We start from the raw sequence: 18,179 nt of genomic DNA, 5'->3' as shown, positions 1-18,179 counted from the left end.
AATACTAAAATTAAAATCAGTTACCACTTTTAGTGTATGTCAGCCATGCTTCAGCTTATACATTTTTGCCGTCTGGGAAATTAAAATACTGTATACAATTGATTTCCACACATTATGTAATGGAAAACTATTTCTACTGTACGTCTGTCACAACATACAAAAGTGCATAATGTGACATTTCTAAGTTAACTGTACAGAAAGCGAAAAGGTTTCTATGGGTCCACTTTTGTATATATTTGGCACTGATGGATGACTATGCATTGGTACTGGAGACCATGCACAATGTATGTTTAGTGGCTGCACCACAAGTGACAGTAGCTATCCTGTGTGATTACTGGTCTCTCTAATTGGTCTCGAATGTGGTAATATAACCAAACACAGAAGTTGCAGACATCACTTCTCTTCAGGCAGCAGATCACCACTAGCTATGCCAAGCCTTTATTGACCATCAAGGTCATTGTACTGAGTATGAAATCGCTGAGCTCAGCTGGACTCTGACTAACTTGTCATCTTGCCCTGCTGCAATGCAACAGGACTTTGACTCTGTCAACAATGCTTGACTACAGGTGATAGACAATGAAATATTTTCTCTGGATATCTGCTTCTGTGGCATATGTGTTGTTGAAAATTGTGAACACGCTCATGTTAATATCAAGTGTTCGACTCTGAATTTCTGGAACTCCATATGTCAGTTCCTTGCACTTCATTTAGTTTCTTGTGAACTTTTAATTTTTCAAAGGTACAAGAATCCAGTGATTTATGTTGTTTTAATGTTTGATGGCCAGTAAATACAGTAGGTGAAAATATGTTTATTTACTGCTGTAGAGACAGAGTTTCTATTGTAGGATTCAATCTACTCTAGATTTTTTAATTATATATATATATTTTTTAATTATATATCCTCACTGTATCACTCCTAAATCCACACTTTGCAAACCATAGTGAAGTGCACATGGTAAAGGGAACTTCCCATTGTGTAACATAGTAGTGTTCCTGCCCATTACATTTGCATGTGGAGTGTGGAGAAGAAAACTACTTGAAAGCCCCTGTCTTTCCATTTGTTGTGGATGAGGTATATGGAGTTCTACTATGTCCATAGATTCCTCACTTAATGCTGATTCTTGAAACTTTCTAAGTAGGCTTTTATGGCTTGTCTATCTTCAAGCATACACCAGTTTCATTTTTCCAGCATTTCATGACTCTCCCCAATGGTTAAAACAAAATTGCGATGATACATGCTGACCTTGTTTGTATACATACAATAACCCTTGTTATTACTATTTGGTATGGGTCTCTCACTTTTAAGCAATATTATAGGATGGGTCTTCTTTGAAAACTGATTGCATTTTCGTAGTATCCCAGCTACAAGCCAATGTCTACTACCTGGTTTACTTATGATGGAGCCTAATCAAGCATTCCATTTCATGTCACAACAAACTGTTATATAAAGGTACTTATATGAGTTCATCGATTAAGCTGTTACTGTAGTCATAGAATACTATGTTTTTGCATTTTGTGAAGTGCACAATTTTGCATTTCTGAACATTTAACCAAGTCGCCAATCTTTACACCACTTTAAAAATTTTGTGAGTATCTGATTGGATATTTTTGCTGCCTTTGGCCATGATAGATGACTACATCATTTGCAAAAATCTGGTTTCACTATTAATACTGTTTGTCTGGTCATTAACATACAGCATTAACAGCAAGAATTTCAACACTTTCTTGGCCTACAGCTGAAGTTACTTCAACATCTGTGCATGACTCTCCATTAACAACATGTTGTGCTGTTCCCTAACAAGAAACCTCAATCTAGTCACAAATTTTGTTTGATACCCATTAAGATCTGCCATGAACCATGGGCCTTACCGAGGCAGTGTGGCTGTGTGCCTCAATTATTCAGATACTCACAATGTAGGTACAATCACAATAGAGGAGTATATGTGGAGAGGCCAGACAAACGTGGTTCCTGAAGAGAGGCAGAAATGTTTTCAGTAGTTGTAGGAGCAACAGTCTGAATGATTGATTGATCTGGGCCTACTCAGGGGGATGTCGTCATCAGGAGAAACAAAAGCGGCATTCTATGGATCGGAGCAGGAAACATTAGATCCCTTAATAGCCCAGGCAGGACAGAAAATTTAACAAGGGGAATGGATATGCTGAAGTTAGATACAGTGGAAATTAGTGAAGTTCAGTGGCAGTGAATATGGGGTTATGAATACAAAATCAAATGGAGGTAATGAAGGATTAGGTTTAATAATGAATAAGAAAACAGGAATTTGAGTAAGCTACTATGAACAGCATAGTGAACATACTGTAGCGAAGACAGACACAAAGCCAACACCTACCACACTAGTACAAGTTTATGTGCTAACTAGCTCCACAGATGAAGACACTGAAGAAATGTATGACAAGATAAAAGAAATTATTGACGGTTAAGCGAGATGAAAATTTAATTGTGATGGGGGACTGGAATTTGATAGTAGCAAAAGGGAGAGAAGGAAATATAGTCTGGAGGAAAGGAATGAAAGAGGAAGCCAACTGATAGAATTTTGCACAGAGCACAATTTAATCATCACTAATGCTTGGTTTACGAATCATGAAAGAATGTTGTGTATGTGGAAGAGATGTAGAGACACCAGAAGATTTCAGGCTGATAGTAAGACAGATTTTGGAACCAGATTTTAAACTGTAACACATTTCCAGGGGCAGAAGTGGACTCTGATCATAATTTATTAGTTATGAACTGTACATTAAAATGGAAGAAACTGCAAAAAGGTAGGAAATTAAGAGGTTGGAACCTGAATAAATTGAAAGTACCAGAGGTCTTTGAGAATTTTAGAGGGCGTGTTACACAACTGTTGACTAGGACAGTGGAAAACAATATAGTAGAAGACAAATGGGTAGCTTTAAGAGGTGAAACAGTGAAGGCAGCAGATGATCAAATAGGTAAAAAGACAAGGCTAGTATAAATCCTCGAATAACACAAGAGATGTTGAATACAGTTGATGAAGGTAGAAAATATAAAAATGCAGTAAATGAAGCAGATGAAAGGGAATACAAATGTCTAAAAAAATGAGATTGACAGAAAGTGCAAAACAGCTAGACATGATTTGCTAGAGGACAAATGTAAGAATTCAGAAGCGAATCTCATAAGCCAAATATAGATACTGCCTACAGCAAAATTAAAGAACCTCTTGGAGAAAACAGAAGAAGCTGTATGAATATCAAGAGTGCAGATGGAGAACCAGTCCCAAGCAAAGAAGGGAAAGATGGATGGAGTATATAAAGGGTCTATACAAGGGAGATGAACTTGAAAACAATAATACAGAAATGGAAGAGAACATAGATGAAAATGAAATGGAAGATATGATACTGCAAGAAAAATTTGACAGAGCACTGAAAGGCCTAAGCTAAAACAACACCCCAGGAGAAGATGACATTACGTAATAACTACTGACAGCCTTTGGAGAGCAAATACCCTCGACATCAAGAAGAATGTAACAATTCCAGTTCCAAAGACATAAATTGCAGACAATGAGAAAATTACCAAACTATAAGTTTAATAAGCCATGGTGGCAAAGTACTGACACAAATTCTTTATAAGAGAAGGGAACAACTGGTAGAAGCTGACCTAATGGAAGATTAGTTTCGACTGCAAAGAAATTTAGGAACACGTGAGTCAGAGTACTGACCCTGTGACTTACCTTAGAAGATACATTAAGGTAAGGCAAACCTACATCTATATCATTTGTAGACTTAGGGATAGCTTTTGACAATGTTGTCTGGAATACTCTCTTCGAAATTCTGAAGGCAGCAGGGGAAAGTACAGGGAGCGAAAGCTATTTACAACTTGTGCAGAAACCAGACGGCAGTTATAAAAGTCAAGGGGCATGAAAGGGAAGAAGTGGTTGAGAAGAGAGTGAGACAGGGTTGTAGCCTATCCCTGATGTATCCCTGATGTTCAATCTGTATACTGAGCAAGCAGTAAAGGAAGCAAAAGAAAAATTTGGAGTAGGAATTAAAGTCCAGGGAGAAGAAATAAAAGACTTGAGGTTTGCTGATTGCATTGTTCTTATGTCGGAGACAGCAAGGGATTTGGAAGAGCAGTTGAACGGAACAGATAGTGTCTTGAAAGGATGATATAAGATGAACATCAGCAAAAGAAGAACAAGGATAATGGAGTGTAGTTGAATTAAATCAGACGATGGTGAGGAAATTAGATTAGGAAACGAGAACTTAAAAGTAATAGATGAGTTTTACTATTAGGGCAGCAAAATAACTGAGAGGATATAAAATGTAAACTGATAATGGCAAGAAAAGCATTTCTGAAGAAGAGAAATTTGTTAATGTCAAATAATACTTAAGTTTTAGGAAGCCTTTTCTGGAAGGCAGTATTTGGAGTCTACCCATGTACAGAAGTGAAACACGGATGATAAACAGTTTAGACAAGAAGGGAATATAAGCTTTTGAAATGCACTGCTACAGACGAATGCTGAAGTTTGGATGGACGGATCATGTTACTAATGAGGAAGTATTGAGTAGAATTGAGGAGAAAAGAAATTTGTGGCACAACTTGAATAGAAGAAGGGATCGGTTGATAGAAAACATTTTGAGGCACCAAGGAAACTTCAATTTAGTATTGGAGGGAAGTAAGTAGGGTAAAAAATGTATAGGGAGATTAGGAGATGGAGACAGTAAGCAGGTCCAAATGGATACAGACTGCAATATTTATTCAGAGATGATGACAGTTGCACAAGATAAGCATCAAACCATCCTTCGGACTGAAGGCCACTGCCACCACTGTATCTGCCACTGCAACTGCAACAACAACCCAATATGATCAAAATTTTGTTAATAAGAATTTATAAGGTAATTACTCAAATGCTTGTCAGGAATCCTGAAATATTTCATCTACCTGACTGTCTTGCTCCACAGGTTTCAGGAAAATATTATGTAAGAAAAGTGAGAGTTGGGTTCTGCATGACTGATGTTTACAGAATACATGGAGGTTGACTTGGAGGTGGTCGTTCTGTTCAAGATATCTCATTGTGTATGTGCTGAGAATATGTTCTAAGATTCTACAACAATATATGTCAATGATATTGGACACTTCTGCTACCTTCTTACAGATGAGTGTTACCTGTGCTTTCTTCCAACTACTGAATGCAGTTTTTGTTTGTGGGATACAGGAGGATGGAAGATACAGCAATGTTACTATTTCTACAGTTCTTCTACAGTTCATTTTCATCGTTGTTTAGATATATTACCAACTCATTTTCTTCAGAAACAGCTATCACTATATTTCATGTTCCATGTGAGAAAGTAAATTAAAATACATCTCTCGCAGTTTCAGACAGTAATGTAATGAAAATACAAAGAAACATAGACTTACCAGACACAGGATCTTTTGCATTGGGGTCGCATTTAGCATTCAGTATGAACTGGACAATATCTGTGTGGCCAAACAGTGCAGCAACCCGCAAACCACAAGATAGATCCACCGTATTTTCAGCTGACATGTTCTTCATTTCTCCAAGTATCATTTTAAAAACTGACTTATTGCCACTTGCAGCAGATAACGTAAGTAAATTAGCTCCTGTTTTTTAAGAAAGAGGAATGAGAGAAATCACAAGTGTGAACAAGAACAAACCAAACTATTAGACAATAAATTCATAGAAAAATTACACAGATCTTCCTGCAGAATGTTGCAAATAAGGATATAGTTACCTATATTGAGTGACCGATGGTCTATAATGATCTCATAACTTTGGTTGTAGGAGATTAATGCTTACTTGAACACACACACACACACACACACACACACACACACACACACACACAGAGAGAGAGAGAGAGAGACAGAGGGAGGGGGAGGGGGAGGGAGGGGTGGACTAGACCAAAATAAGCATAAAAGAATACACAAAGAAAAATATAGGCAAATAATAAAATATATTAATAATGAGCAGAAATTACTCAGCAGGTTGGCTACAATCAATGGTACAGTAAAACCTCATGACTGAAAAGTGGAGCCTGGTATAAAAGAAAAAAAAATAGACCAGAGAGCAGAAGCAAACAAAACTGAGAGAAGAAACTGGAGAAAAATTGAGATGAGCAGACAAGAATACTGAAAATGAGTAAAAACAATGAATCAAAGAAATCAAAACAGAACATAACTCTTGACTGCTTACACCTCTACTTAGAACTATAGCTCTGGATTTACTGCCAGGATCCAAGATTTCTCCCTTCTCTCCCCCTGAGTGCCGCCCCTTAAAAAATAATGCACACAATATTGTTCCCCCATAGTTATAGACATTTACCGTAGTAAATGCATGGAACCCAGTTGAATCAATCCAGCACACTATCCATCATAATGAGACATGTCACTCTAAGCTGTACAGAGGTTCACTTTCTGACATGATTTCCAGATTTCAATTCAAACTTGACTCTTCAACTTTTAGGAAATACTCCAACGGCTGACATATACGGGTATACCTTGAGCCCAACTACAGCTTCCTCTCTTATCTTTTTCTTGCTTTTCCTTCATACCCTACAAAACTAGCAGCTCTTGCATAATGAGTGTGACAGAACTGTTTAACAATGGACTAAGAAGTTGAGACAGAACAATAACTCTGATTTAAAGGAAATGTGGAAATAGTACAATGCTTAGACTGGAAAAGTAGTAAAGAACGAAACTATGTGGCATTCCTGAATGGCAAAACTGGTAGCGACTTATTCGTGTAAGTCAAAGTTTTGTTTTATATTCTCTATTAGTCAGGTCACCTCGGGGCACGGAGGGTGAGATTAATGGTAGCTGGGAGCTCCAGTCTTAGACGTTTTATGGGTCTCCTTAGGGACATGGCTCCCAAGGATTGGAAGGAAGCCAATGTGCACTCTGTGTTCATACTGGATGGAGTCATTTCAGACGTGGGTCAGATCCTTCCGGATGCCATGAAGAGCACAGGGTGTAGCCAACTGCAGGTGGCGGCTCATGTTGGTACCAATGATGTGTGTCACTTCAGACTGGAAGAGATTCTCTCTGGTTCAAGTGGCTGTCAGGAGAGGTAAAGGTTTCCAGTCTTCCTTGCAAGATGAAAGCAGACTTCACCATTTGCAGCATAGTTGATGGGATCCACTGCAGACCTCTAGTACAGAGCCAAGTGGAGGTTCTGAAACAGAGGTTCAGGCGGTTCTGCAACTGTGTAGGCTGCATATTCCTCTACTTGGGCCATAGGGTTTGTTTTGTTTTGTTTCAGGGTGCAAAAACAACTAGGATCATATGCACTCATATCAGAACTGTAGAACATGAAGACAATGAGGAGTTAGAAACAACTACACTTTAATCCCAAACAACAGAAGAGAAGACAGCTAAAAACAGGGACGCAGAGAAATGGAAGTTCTGAAATAAAAATTAAATAGCATTCGCCATACTGCTGCGGTGGATTAAAAGTAAAATATGGTCGACAGCCCACGCATCGTTCACTAAAACATCCGATAACTCAGATGGCACACACAGCTGAGAAAGTAAGTGGTTACAAAAAGGGCATTCCATCAGGAAATGGCAGACCATCAAAGGTTGAACGTAAAGAGCACAAAGTGGTGGGGCAGCATGACTTAAGAAATTGTGATGAGGAAAAAAGTTAGTGTCTGATACACACCCTAGCTAAAATGATCTCACAACAAGAGGCCAAGGGGAGATCATCCAAGCCACTGGGAGAGGCTTAATAACTTGGAGCTTATTCCCATGAAGGCAGGAGCAGTTGTGATGCCGAAGTGACACCACCTCCTGGCAGATGGCAACACAGATATCATTGGAGGGAATATAAGAACTAGTGGGCTGAGGTACGAGGACTGCAGCCTTGGCAGCAGCGTCATCAGCCTTTGTTTCCTGGCACACTGACATGACCAAGAACCCACATAAATATCACAGTGGTTCCAACAAGAGTGAGCAAGTGACAGCTTTCTGTAGCCATTGCACTAAGGGATATGGTGTACAGCACACTGAAGCTCTGAAGGGCACTGAGCGAATCAGAGCAGATGACACAATTGCACAACCTGTGTAGCCACATGGACTGTGCATCCTGATACTGGGCAAAGAGCTCGGCTGTAAATACTGAGCAGTGTTCCAGAAGCTGATACCAAAAAATGTTAGTGCCGATGATGAAGGCACACCCAACACCATGGTCAGTCTGAGAGCCATCAGTGTACACAAAGGTTCTATTGCGAAGTTCCGTGTGAAGGTCATGAAACTTACAGCAACACAGCAATGCTGGAATAGTGTCTTTAGGAAGTAAATGAAGGCCAAGGTGAACACAGGCCGCCGCATGAAGCCAAGGTGGTGAAAGGTTCACACCCATTGGGAAAGTGACAGATAGAGTGAAGTTAAGCTGCTGGAGCAAGAGCCGAAAGCAAACTCCAGGAGGTAACAGAGAAGAGAGATGCGCCCCAATCAAAGGAGGTGGTACAGGATGGATGGCCACACATATCTGCTGAGGAGAAAGTCACGGCGAGAGGACAGCAGTAGTTTGGCAGCTTCTGCATACAAACTCTCAACCAGGGTAGTGTAAAAGGTGTCAGTGGCCAAATGGATGCCACGGTGGTGAGGAGTATTGAGACAGCGTAAGAGGGTCAGACATGCAGATGCATAAACGAAACGACCCATAGACTACTTTCGAATGGACAAGTGACCGATACTTACAGAGGAGGGTGGTTCGCTCTGCTCCCCAGGAAGTACCACTGAGGACATGTACGACACTGAGGGACCGCATACTGTGGACTGCAAGGTAAGACACGTGGGAGGACCAAGAAAGTTTCCTATTGAGCTAGAGCCCCAGGAATTTCATAGTTTTAAAGAATAAAATAGCAACAGATCCAAGATGTAAAGACAGTGGAAGAAACCAACTGCACTGCCAGAAATTCATACAAATGGTTTCGTCAGTGTAAAAATGAAAGCCATTGTCAATGCTCCATGAGTGAAGAGAATCGAGGCATAATTGAAAACACTGCTCGATGAGGCAAGTCCATGAAGAACTGCAACAGATTAAAAAAATGTGAATGAAAAGAGAGCCAGAGATGGCCACTGGGAGACAGGCCATCATAGGGTTAATGGAGATGGCAAAGAAGATTATGCTCAGGACAAAACCCTGAGGCGCACTGTTTTCCTGGATAAAGGTGTTCGAAAAGAAAGAACCCACATGTACCTTGAAAACTCAGTCTTTTAAAAATTCCTGAAGGAAAGGGGGCATGTGACCATGGAAGCCCCATGTGTAGGGAGTATGGAAGATACCAGTCCTCCAGCAGGTGTCTTAAGACTTCTTGAAATTGAAAAAACATGGCAAAGTCTGGGATTTTCACAGAAAACCATTCATGACATGGGTGGACAAAGTGACAAGATGGTCAACCGCAGAACAGCGTGCTCAAAATCCACACTGTGCTGTGGTTAGTAAATTGCGAGACTCAAGCCACCATACCAGCCGGGCTCGAATCATACGTTCCATCATGTTGCAAACACAGCTTGTGAGAGAAATGAGGCGGTAGCTACAAGGATAGCGTTTGTCCTTACTGGGCTTAGGTATGAGCATGGCAATGACTTCATGCCAGTGTCTGGGAAACATGGCCTCTGGCCAGATGTGGTTGTACATATGGAGCAGAAAGTACTTGCCTGCAAGAGAAAGGTGCTGCAACATCTGAATGTGAACATCGTCTGGCCCTGGCACGGAGGATCGGGATGAATTGAGAGCACAATCTAGCTCCCTTATAGTAAAGGCGGCTTTGTAGCACTCACAATTCTGACAAGAGAAGGGTATGGCCTGAGCTGCCTCATCTCGTTTCCAATGGGGGAAAGCAAGGTGGTAGGGGAAGGAGCTTAAAATCTCCACAAAATGGCGGTCTAAGTTGTTGGAGATAACAATAGAGTGCACTATGACTTTATCTGCTACTGCCACACTGGAAATTGGGATTGGATCTTGGTCCCAGAGAGCTGTTGAAGGTTGGTCCATACGATGAAAGAAGGAGTGGAACTGTTAAAAGAACTACTGAATGAAATCCAGCTATCTTTATTGCTATCCCAAAGGATGCGATGACATTGTGCACGCAACTGTTTATAATGAATGCAGTTTGACATTGTAGGATGATGCTTACAAATGCAGAGAGCGTGTCTCCATGCGTGAATTGCATCATAGCACCTCTCAGTTCACCAAGGGACTAGGACACGGCTTGGTAAAGAGGAAGTTCAAGGAATGGAACATTCTGCGGCAGTACAGATAACATTTGTAAGATATTCTACCTGGTCATCCCAAGTGGGGAAATGTTGTTCGTCAAAGGTCGCCAGGGAGGAGTAAAGCCTCCAGTTGGCCTTAGAAAGCCACCATTTGGGTGTGCATGTAGGTGGGGTAGGAGTCAGCATTCAGATACCACACAGGAAATGGTCACTCAAGTATGTGTCAGAGAGAATGGACCACTGGAGATGATGGGCAAGCTGGGCAGTGAAGAAGGGTAGGTCCAGAAACAGGTGCGCTTGGAGTCAGAAAGGAACATGGGTGGTCCTGTGTTAGGGCTGAGGAGATTAAGTCGATTGAGAAGGTCAGTCAAGAGGGCACGTCTTGGACAGGTTCTGCGAGAACCCCAAAGGGGTGGTGTGCACTAAAGTCACTGAGCAGCAGAAAGGGGTGAGGTAGCTGCCCAATAAGCTGGAGGAAGTCTGCCCTGGTGACATCGAATAATGGAGGGATGTAAACTGTACGAAGGGAAAAAGTCATGTGAGGGAGGAAAAGATGAAATGCAACAGTGTGAAGGGGGGTAGTCAGGGAGTTGAGTTGACTATGATCATCATCCTGGATGAGCAGCATGGTTCCCCCATGAGACAGAATGCCATCCTCGGGGGGAAGGTCAAAATGGACTGAGAAGAAATGCAAAAGCTCAAAGCGGTCATGAGGATGCAGTTTTGTTTCACGGAGACACAGAACAAACAGACCATGTGATTCTACGAGCATCCGTAAATCCTCTTCCTCTGATTGAAGCTCACAAATGTTCCATTGAAGGAGAGTCATAATGAGGAAAGGGGAGGAGGGGAAAAATGAAGGGGTGTCACCTCAGCAGCTCCCGAGTGCCAGACTTCAAAGACTCACTGCTACAGGGCACAGAGGCTGGAGGATCCTGCTCCAGGAGATCTAAAGATGCATCGCCACTCCCTCCGTCAGTCTGCGGAGTCAAGGGCCGGTTTGCGGTGCGCACCGGCAACACGGAGGTCGGCCGGGTGATGGTATAACGTGGTGACACCATTGAAGATGATCTCCAAGTCAGCGAAGGAGAAGACCATTTGCCTTTGTTTGGTTTCTTGGAGCCTTTCCGGTTGGCAGAGGAAGACTCAAATGTTTGTTGGCTGAAGGGACGTAGGCAGTCTTCATGGGAGTACTCCTTCTGGCCTGCCAGTTGTGTAGCAGTTGACTTCACCCCGGGAGGCGAATGTTTGGTAACTTGTTGCACAGCTGAACAAGGAGACAGTGATGTTACCATGACAGTGGGCAATTTCAAAACCTCAGTGTTAAATTTGAGGTCGCATGTCTGCATGACCATGTCCTTCATGGAACAAGATGTAGCAAGAAAAGTACTGAAAGTGCCAGATGGTAAGGGTTTGCGACTAGCCATTAACTTGCAGGCAACCGAGTAAGGCAGTTTTTCCTTTACTTGGATGTCATGAACAGCCCACTCATCGAGGTACCTGGGCCAGTCTCAAGAGGTGGTGGCATTGTTGCCCTTGCAGTTGATACAGAGGGGGAAAAGGAGGCAGAAAATCGCCCTCATGTGCATCCCTACCACAGGTTACACGTTTTGTCGAGTGTCGACAAGACATTTGAGTGTGGTTGAAATGATGACACTGGTAGCAGTGCAACAGGTTCACAATGCATGGTCAGACTGATAACTTCATAGTCTGCTTTGATCTTGGATGGAAGCACCACTCTATCAGAGGTGAGAAAAAGAGTTCATGTGGGCACTAAGGATGCATCGACCTTTTTCATCACCCGATGGACAGCAATGGCACCTTGATAATAGAGGTAGCTTTGGATTTCTGCCTTGGTCAGACCATTGAGCAGCCAAGTGTAAATAACATCACAGGAAGAATTCAGAGTTTTATGGCCCTTGACAAGAAAAAGATAACTGTGGAGAAGCAAAGTGGCAAGCAGTTGTTGTGCTTGAGAATCAGAAGTAGTCTCCAAAAGCATAAACGAGACCAGGATTTCACAGAGCCGGCAACTGCATGAATAAAAGTGACAGTCTTCAGTACGTGAAACCATGAGGAACCGTGGTGCAGCTGGGAGGGTCTTTGAATTGGGAGCTTCATTACATTTACATTTGGTAGATGATGACTGTGAAGATGATGATTGGCTCATTGTGAGAAAATCCCTCATGACTGTCAACATCTCCAATGGCGTGCTCGTTCCAAATGGAGGCCCCCTCCTCAGAGGGGGATTCACCCACCTAAGGTGATTGTTCACACCTGAAGGAACATTTCCTGAATACCTGACAGAGGGACCAATCAGCAATTTGGAAAGGTTGCAGCTCTGGCAGTCAATCCTCCTTGGGCCTGGCCTGTTCCAGGGGGTACATGCGAACCCTACTTGTTGACCCAGGGCTGAGAATTACATGTTACCCAGTCTCCTGTTACACATAAGACATGTGCGCCTGCTTTCAGGATCGCACAGGGAGGGAGAAGAAAAAGAGGAGCTTTAAACACCAAAGCAGTGGAAGGATAGGAGGTGAATGAAGAAAGGAAAAAAGGAATGATAAATGGTTGTGAGACTCTCCTCAAGTCAGCTACTGAAAATGTGAAACACATTCCCAAAAACAACCCAGACATGTACCCCAAGGGAGGGGAAAAAAGAGTACCAAGAGGGTAGTCATGCAGGACGGAAGGAAAAAGATGCTGCAAAGGGAGGGGCCCATGGTAGCTAAGCACAAACCCGCCAAAGAGCGGCAAGCCTCTCTGGGAGTGGGGCATAGGGTGGTGGGATTTTGGGTTTGACTAAATAAGTCAGGAGTCCATTACACATAGGTGGTGGCTAAACAGGTAGTGGGGGCTGCGTAGCATGGACTGAGTAGTTAGAGGGTCTCAGAAAAACACAGAGTTTCAGTCTCAAAGGGCACACATCAAACACAGGAAAAATGTAGATCTAGGAATTGCAGATGTAACAGGTGTAAATTGTCGAAGCTGTGTTGGAAAAGAACCAGACCTCCAAGCACTAATAGAAAGCACTGATGCTTAAATTGTTATAGGCACTGAAAGCTGGCTAAATCCGGAGATAAAAGTTTAGCCAAAATTTTTGCGAATGATCTAATGGTGTTCAGAGAAGATATGCTAAATACAGTTAGTGATGGCATGTTTGTTGCTGTAAGAAGTAGTTTATCTGGTAGCAAAACTGAACTATATAGTTCCTGCGAGTTAATATGGGTAGAGGTTATTCTTGGCAACGGAAACAAAATAATAACTGAATCCTTTTATTGACCTCCCAAATCAGGGGATACAATTGCTGGAAGGTTCAAAGAAAACCTGTGTCTAATTTTAAACATGTACCCAACTCAAACTATTATAGTTGGTGGGTGTTCAATATGTTGGCAAAAATACATGTTTAAATCTGGAGATGCACATAAAACATCATCCAAAATTGTGCTTAATGCATTCTCTGAAAATTATTCCAAGCAATTAGTTCATAAGCCTACTCGAATAGTAAACGGTTGTGAAAACACTTGACCTCTGAGCAGCAAATAATCCTGAGCTATCAACAAGCATCAAAATGGGTATAGGGAGTAGTGAACACAAGGTTTTCAAGCTAGACTGAATACCATAACTCCCAAATCCACCAAACATAAGTGAAAAATATAGTGATTAAAAAAAAGCGAATAAAAATTTGCTTGATATCTCCCTGAGAGACGATCTCCACTCCTTCCCAATTAACAATGTAAGTGAAGACCAGATGTAGCTTGAATTCAAAGAAATATTATCAACAGCAATTTAGATTTATACCAAGTAGATTTACAAATGAAGGAGTTGATCCCCGACAGTACACAAAACAGGTCAGAACACTGTTGCAGAAACAATGAAAAAATCATGTCAAATTTAAACCAACATAAAAACACCATGATTGGTGATGTTTTACAAAAGCAGAAATTTAGCACAGACTTCAATATGGGATGCTTATACTAGTTTCCACAATGAAAGTTTGCCAGAAAATCTAAAGAGATTCTGGTCATATGTAAAGTATGCTAGTGGCAAGACACAATCAATGCCTCCTATGCATGACAGCAATGGAAATACTATCAACAACAGTGCTGCTAAAGCAGAGTTACTAAACACAGCCATCCAAAATTCCTTGGACAGAGCAGGCGAAGTAAATATACCAGAATTTGAAATCGAGAACAGTTGCCAGCATGAGTCCTTGGAGTAGTGAAGCAACTTAAATCACTTAATGAAAGTAAGTCTTCCAGTTCAGGTTGTATACCAATTAGGTTTCATTCAGAGTTCACTGATGCAATAGCTCCACAGTTAACAATCATATAATTGCTCAATGGAAGATACGTACCCAAAGACTGGAAAGTTGCACAGGTCACACCAATATTCAAGAAAGACAATAGGAGCAATCAACTAAATTACAGGCTCATATCATTAACATCAATATGCAGCAGGATTTTCAAACATATATTTGTGTTCGAACATAATGAATTATCTCAAAGAGAATGATCTACTGACACATAGCCAAAACGCATTTAGAAAACCTTGCCCTTGAGAAAAACAACTAGCTCTTTGCACAAAGTGCTGAGAGCTTTCAACAAAGGATTTCTAATTGAATCTGTATTTCTAGATTTCCAGAAAGCTTTTGACATCGTAACTTGTAAGCGACTTGTAATCAGATTGTGAGCTTATGGAATATTGTCTCAGTTATGTGACTGGATTTGTGGTTTCCTGTCACAGAAACCACAGTTTGTAGTAAGTGATGGAAAGTCACTGAGTAAAACAGAACTGATTTCTGGCATTCCACAAGGTAATGTTATAGACCCTCTGATGTTGCTTATCTATATGAATGATTTAGGAGACAATCTGAGCAGCCACCTTCGGTCGTTTGCAGATGATGCTGTCATTTATTGTCTAGTAAAGTCATCAGGAGGTCAGAACCAACTGTAAAACAATTTAGATATATGTATGGTGAGAAAATTGGCAACTGACCACAATTAATGAAAAGGGCAAGGTCATTCACAACTGCTAAAAAGATAACGTTAAATTACGATTACACTATAAATCAATCAAATCTAAATACCGTAAATTCAACTAAATGCCTAGGAATTACAGTTACAAATGACTTGAACTGGAAAAAACCATACAAAAAATGTTGTGGGGAAGGTGACCCAAAAACTGCATTTTATTGGCAGAACACTCGGAAGATACAACAGATCTACTAAAGAGACTGGCTACACTATGCTTGTCCATCCTCTTTTGGAGTACTGTTGCACAGTATGGGATCCTTACCTGATAGGGGTGATGGAGCCTATTGAGAAAGTTCAAAGAGCAGAAGCATGTTTTGTATCATCAATAGGGGAGAGAATGTCATGGACATGACACAAGAGTTGGGGTGAGCATAATTAAAACGAAGGCGTTTCTCGTTATGGCAGAATCTTCTCAACAAATTTCAATCACCAACTTTCTCCTCTGAATGTGAAAATATTTTGTTGACACTAACCAACATATGGGGAAATAATCATCATAAATAAATAGGGGATATCAGAGTTCGTACCGAAAGATATAAGTGTTTGTTTTTTCTGCAAGCTGTTCGAGAGTGGAATAACAGAATATTATTGTGAAGGTGATTCCATGAATCAGAGGCGCTTAATTGTTATTTGCAGAGTATCCCTGTGGCTGTAGATGAACAACCAAAGCTCCTACTCCAGCAGCAACACAAAATGTTACTGTAGCAAGTATTTGAACAAAAAGTTGTGGCATCACCTCTTTCCTTGACAACTTCAATGAGGACAAGAAGACATGGGAAACCTATTTACTGTTTCATACTTCACTGCAAGTTTAATCAAGTTGTTGATCCTGGCACTGATCATGCTTTATTACTATCTTCTTGTGTCAGTTGTACGAAGTGATGCTATTTTACAGCCAAGTGATGCTATTTTACAGCCACAATCTGACCCCAGTAGCTTAGGATTCAGCAGTATTTGTGATTCATTGGCCAATATTATTGTACACAAGCTCACATGCAGCAGCTCTACCACACTTTGATTGGCAAAGGACTGCCATGTAGACAACACAACAGTATTTAGTTACCCCACAATGTCAGTAGACATCCATGGTACAGACCATGTATTCATCTATCATTCCCATTCGGCATGTGCAACATCACCAGCAAATCACAAGGCTCAAACTTCGCCTGAAGCTTCACACTAAGGGCTTAGTCAAAGACTAGAATTATCATAAAATTATGTCCTGAGTGCTACAGCGAGCATAGTCGAAAGCACTGCCTGCATCACAATGCTGTGTGCTACATTTGCAACAAGAAATGAGATCTGGCTCTCGTGTCTCATTCACCCAGTGCACCACCACAATATGATGCACCAATGCTCAAGATCACTCCATGATCGCAGTGCCCACCAAAACTATTGGCAAGCTTGTGGTTGTACTGAAACCAGTGCATGCAAAGCAGAATTTCAAGATGACATGAGTGAGGAAGTTACTTATCAATTTGGACACTTACTGGCATCTTGGCTCTGCTGCTCCAAGCCTCAGAAGTGAGTAGTTTCTTATATTAATCAATCAGTACCCCTCAAAGATCAAATCAGCATAGCATCTAAATATGAAAATGTATGTAGATCACTTACACCATCAGCAGTAGCATCATCAGATTTACTAAGATTTTTGGGTTAAATACATTTCATTGACTAGATCCGCAAGAAAGTTAATCTAATTTCACAGTACATGGCATTTAATGATCGGGATACATAGTGTCAACCTATGAGCAGCTATCTGAAACTATGTTGGCAGACGCAAAAGAACTTTTTGCTTATGTGTTAAACACTCCCAATTGATTTGGATATTATTAATTATCAAGTAGAAGCCTAATAAATGATTTATACTGACTGTGTACTAAGGATAAGGGGCTGACTAGCTAATACCATTGTGGGAGTAGTTTCATATCAGTGGTTTGGCTGCTGAATAATGCAGTAACACAATCAATAACATTCAATAATAATAATAATAATCACTATGGTGTTCCGTTGAAATTAAATGTTATATTCTTACTTTACAAAATTGTGGGGCAGTTACTCCCTTCATCTTACAATTTAATGATGGTTATACTCATCACAGATCATTTTTTGATATCTCCACACACTATAGCATTAACTAACACAAACACACCATAGTCCTTACTGCAATCAAATTCTAGGTGGTTGGCACAGTTGATGTGAAATTTGTAATCAAGATACGATGTAGATACTTAATAAAAACACTTCACAATGAACTCTCTTGTGACGATTGGTAAATTGCTGAGGATCAACTTGTGGCATCAGGGATACGCTCAGTTGACAATATGTATTACAGGCAGCCTTCTACCATTACACCATTTCCTGCTCACTTATAGCTCTCTAAGCGACTTCTGACCCTGCACATTGCCTGCAATCCACTTACTAACAATTGCTGTATCTTTATGGTTCTAGACTACCGATATCTATCCTCAACCTGTGGGAGACAAAACTACATTTATCTTTACATAAGGGACTGTGAACCCCTTACAGTGTCATTGATACCTTCAGCCCAGTTATGTTTCCGTCTTTCTCATCTGGTAATGGAGGCAGTAGAAAACAAAGTTGACTTACTGCAGGCTTGGGTCTCATCAAGGGAATGGAATAAGGCCATGGTACCTATAATAATAATAATAATAATAATAATAATAATAATAATAATAATCCCAAATGAGGCTATAAACACTTATGAGGACTTCAAAGTAACAGTTACTGTGCAGTCTAATACAGATTTATGTCTGACTCCGCATCCTGCAGAACTGCGAGCCAAGGTAGATAGCGCTTATAACGTTTGTTTTAATTATTTTTGTAGATGTATAATATGTAGTTGCCAGCAGATGTGGAAAAACAACAAATATTTGTGTTGATCACACCTTTTGGAACATACA

At 40.8% G+C, this 18,179-nt stretch overlaps 1 protein-coding gene across 8 annotated transcripts in view; it reads right to left on the bottom strand.

Moving 5' to 3' along the window:
* The window catches only part of LOC126191587 (uncharacterized), a 128,829-nt gene that overhangs the window by 64,270 nt on the left and 46,380 nt on the right, over positions 1-18,179 (bottom strand). For 7 of the 8 annotated variants that reach the window (XM_049932526.1, XM_049932524.1, XM_049932530.1 and 4 more), the window contains one exon: positions 5,396-5,599. The exons of the other annotated variant lie outside the window; for it this stretch is intronic. In XM_049932526.1, coding sequence (XP_049788483.1) covers positions 5,396-5,599 — 204 coding nt within the window. The remainder of the gene's footprint in view (positions 1-5,395; positions 5,600-18,179) is intronic. 8 annotated transcript variants of the gene reach the window in all.

This window comes from Schistocerca cancellata, chromosome 6, assembly GCF_023864275.1.
Source record: "Schistocerca cancellata isolate TAMUIC-IGC-003103 chromosome 6, iqSchCanc2.1, whole genome shotgun sequence".
Taxonomy (NCBI): domain Eukaryota; kingdom Metazoa; phylum Arthropoda; class Insecta; order Orthoptera; family Acrididae; genus Schistocerca; species Schistocerca cancellata.
The sequence above is the reverse complement of the archived record's forward strand: the minus strand, read 5'-3'. Positions and strand labels throughout refer to the sequence as shown.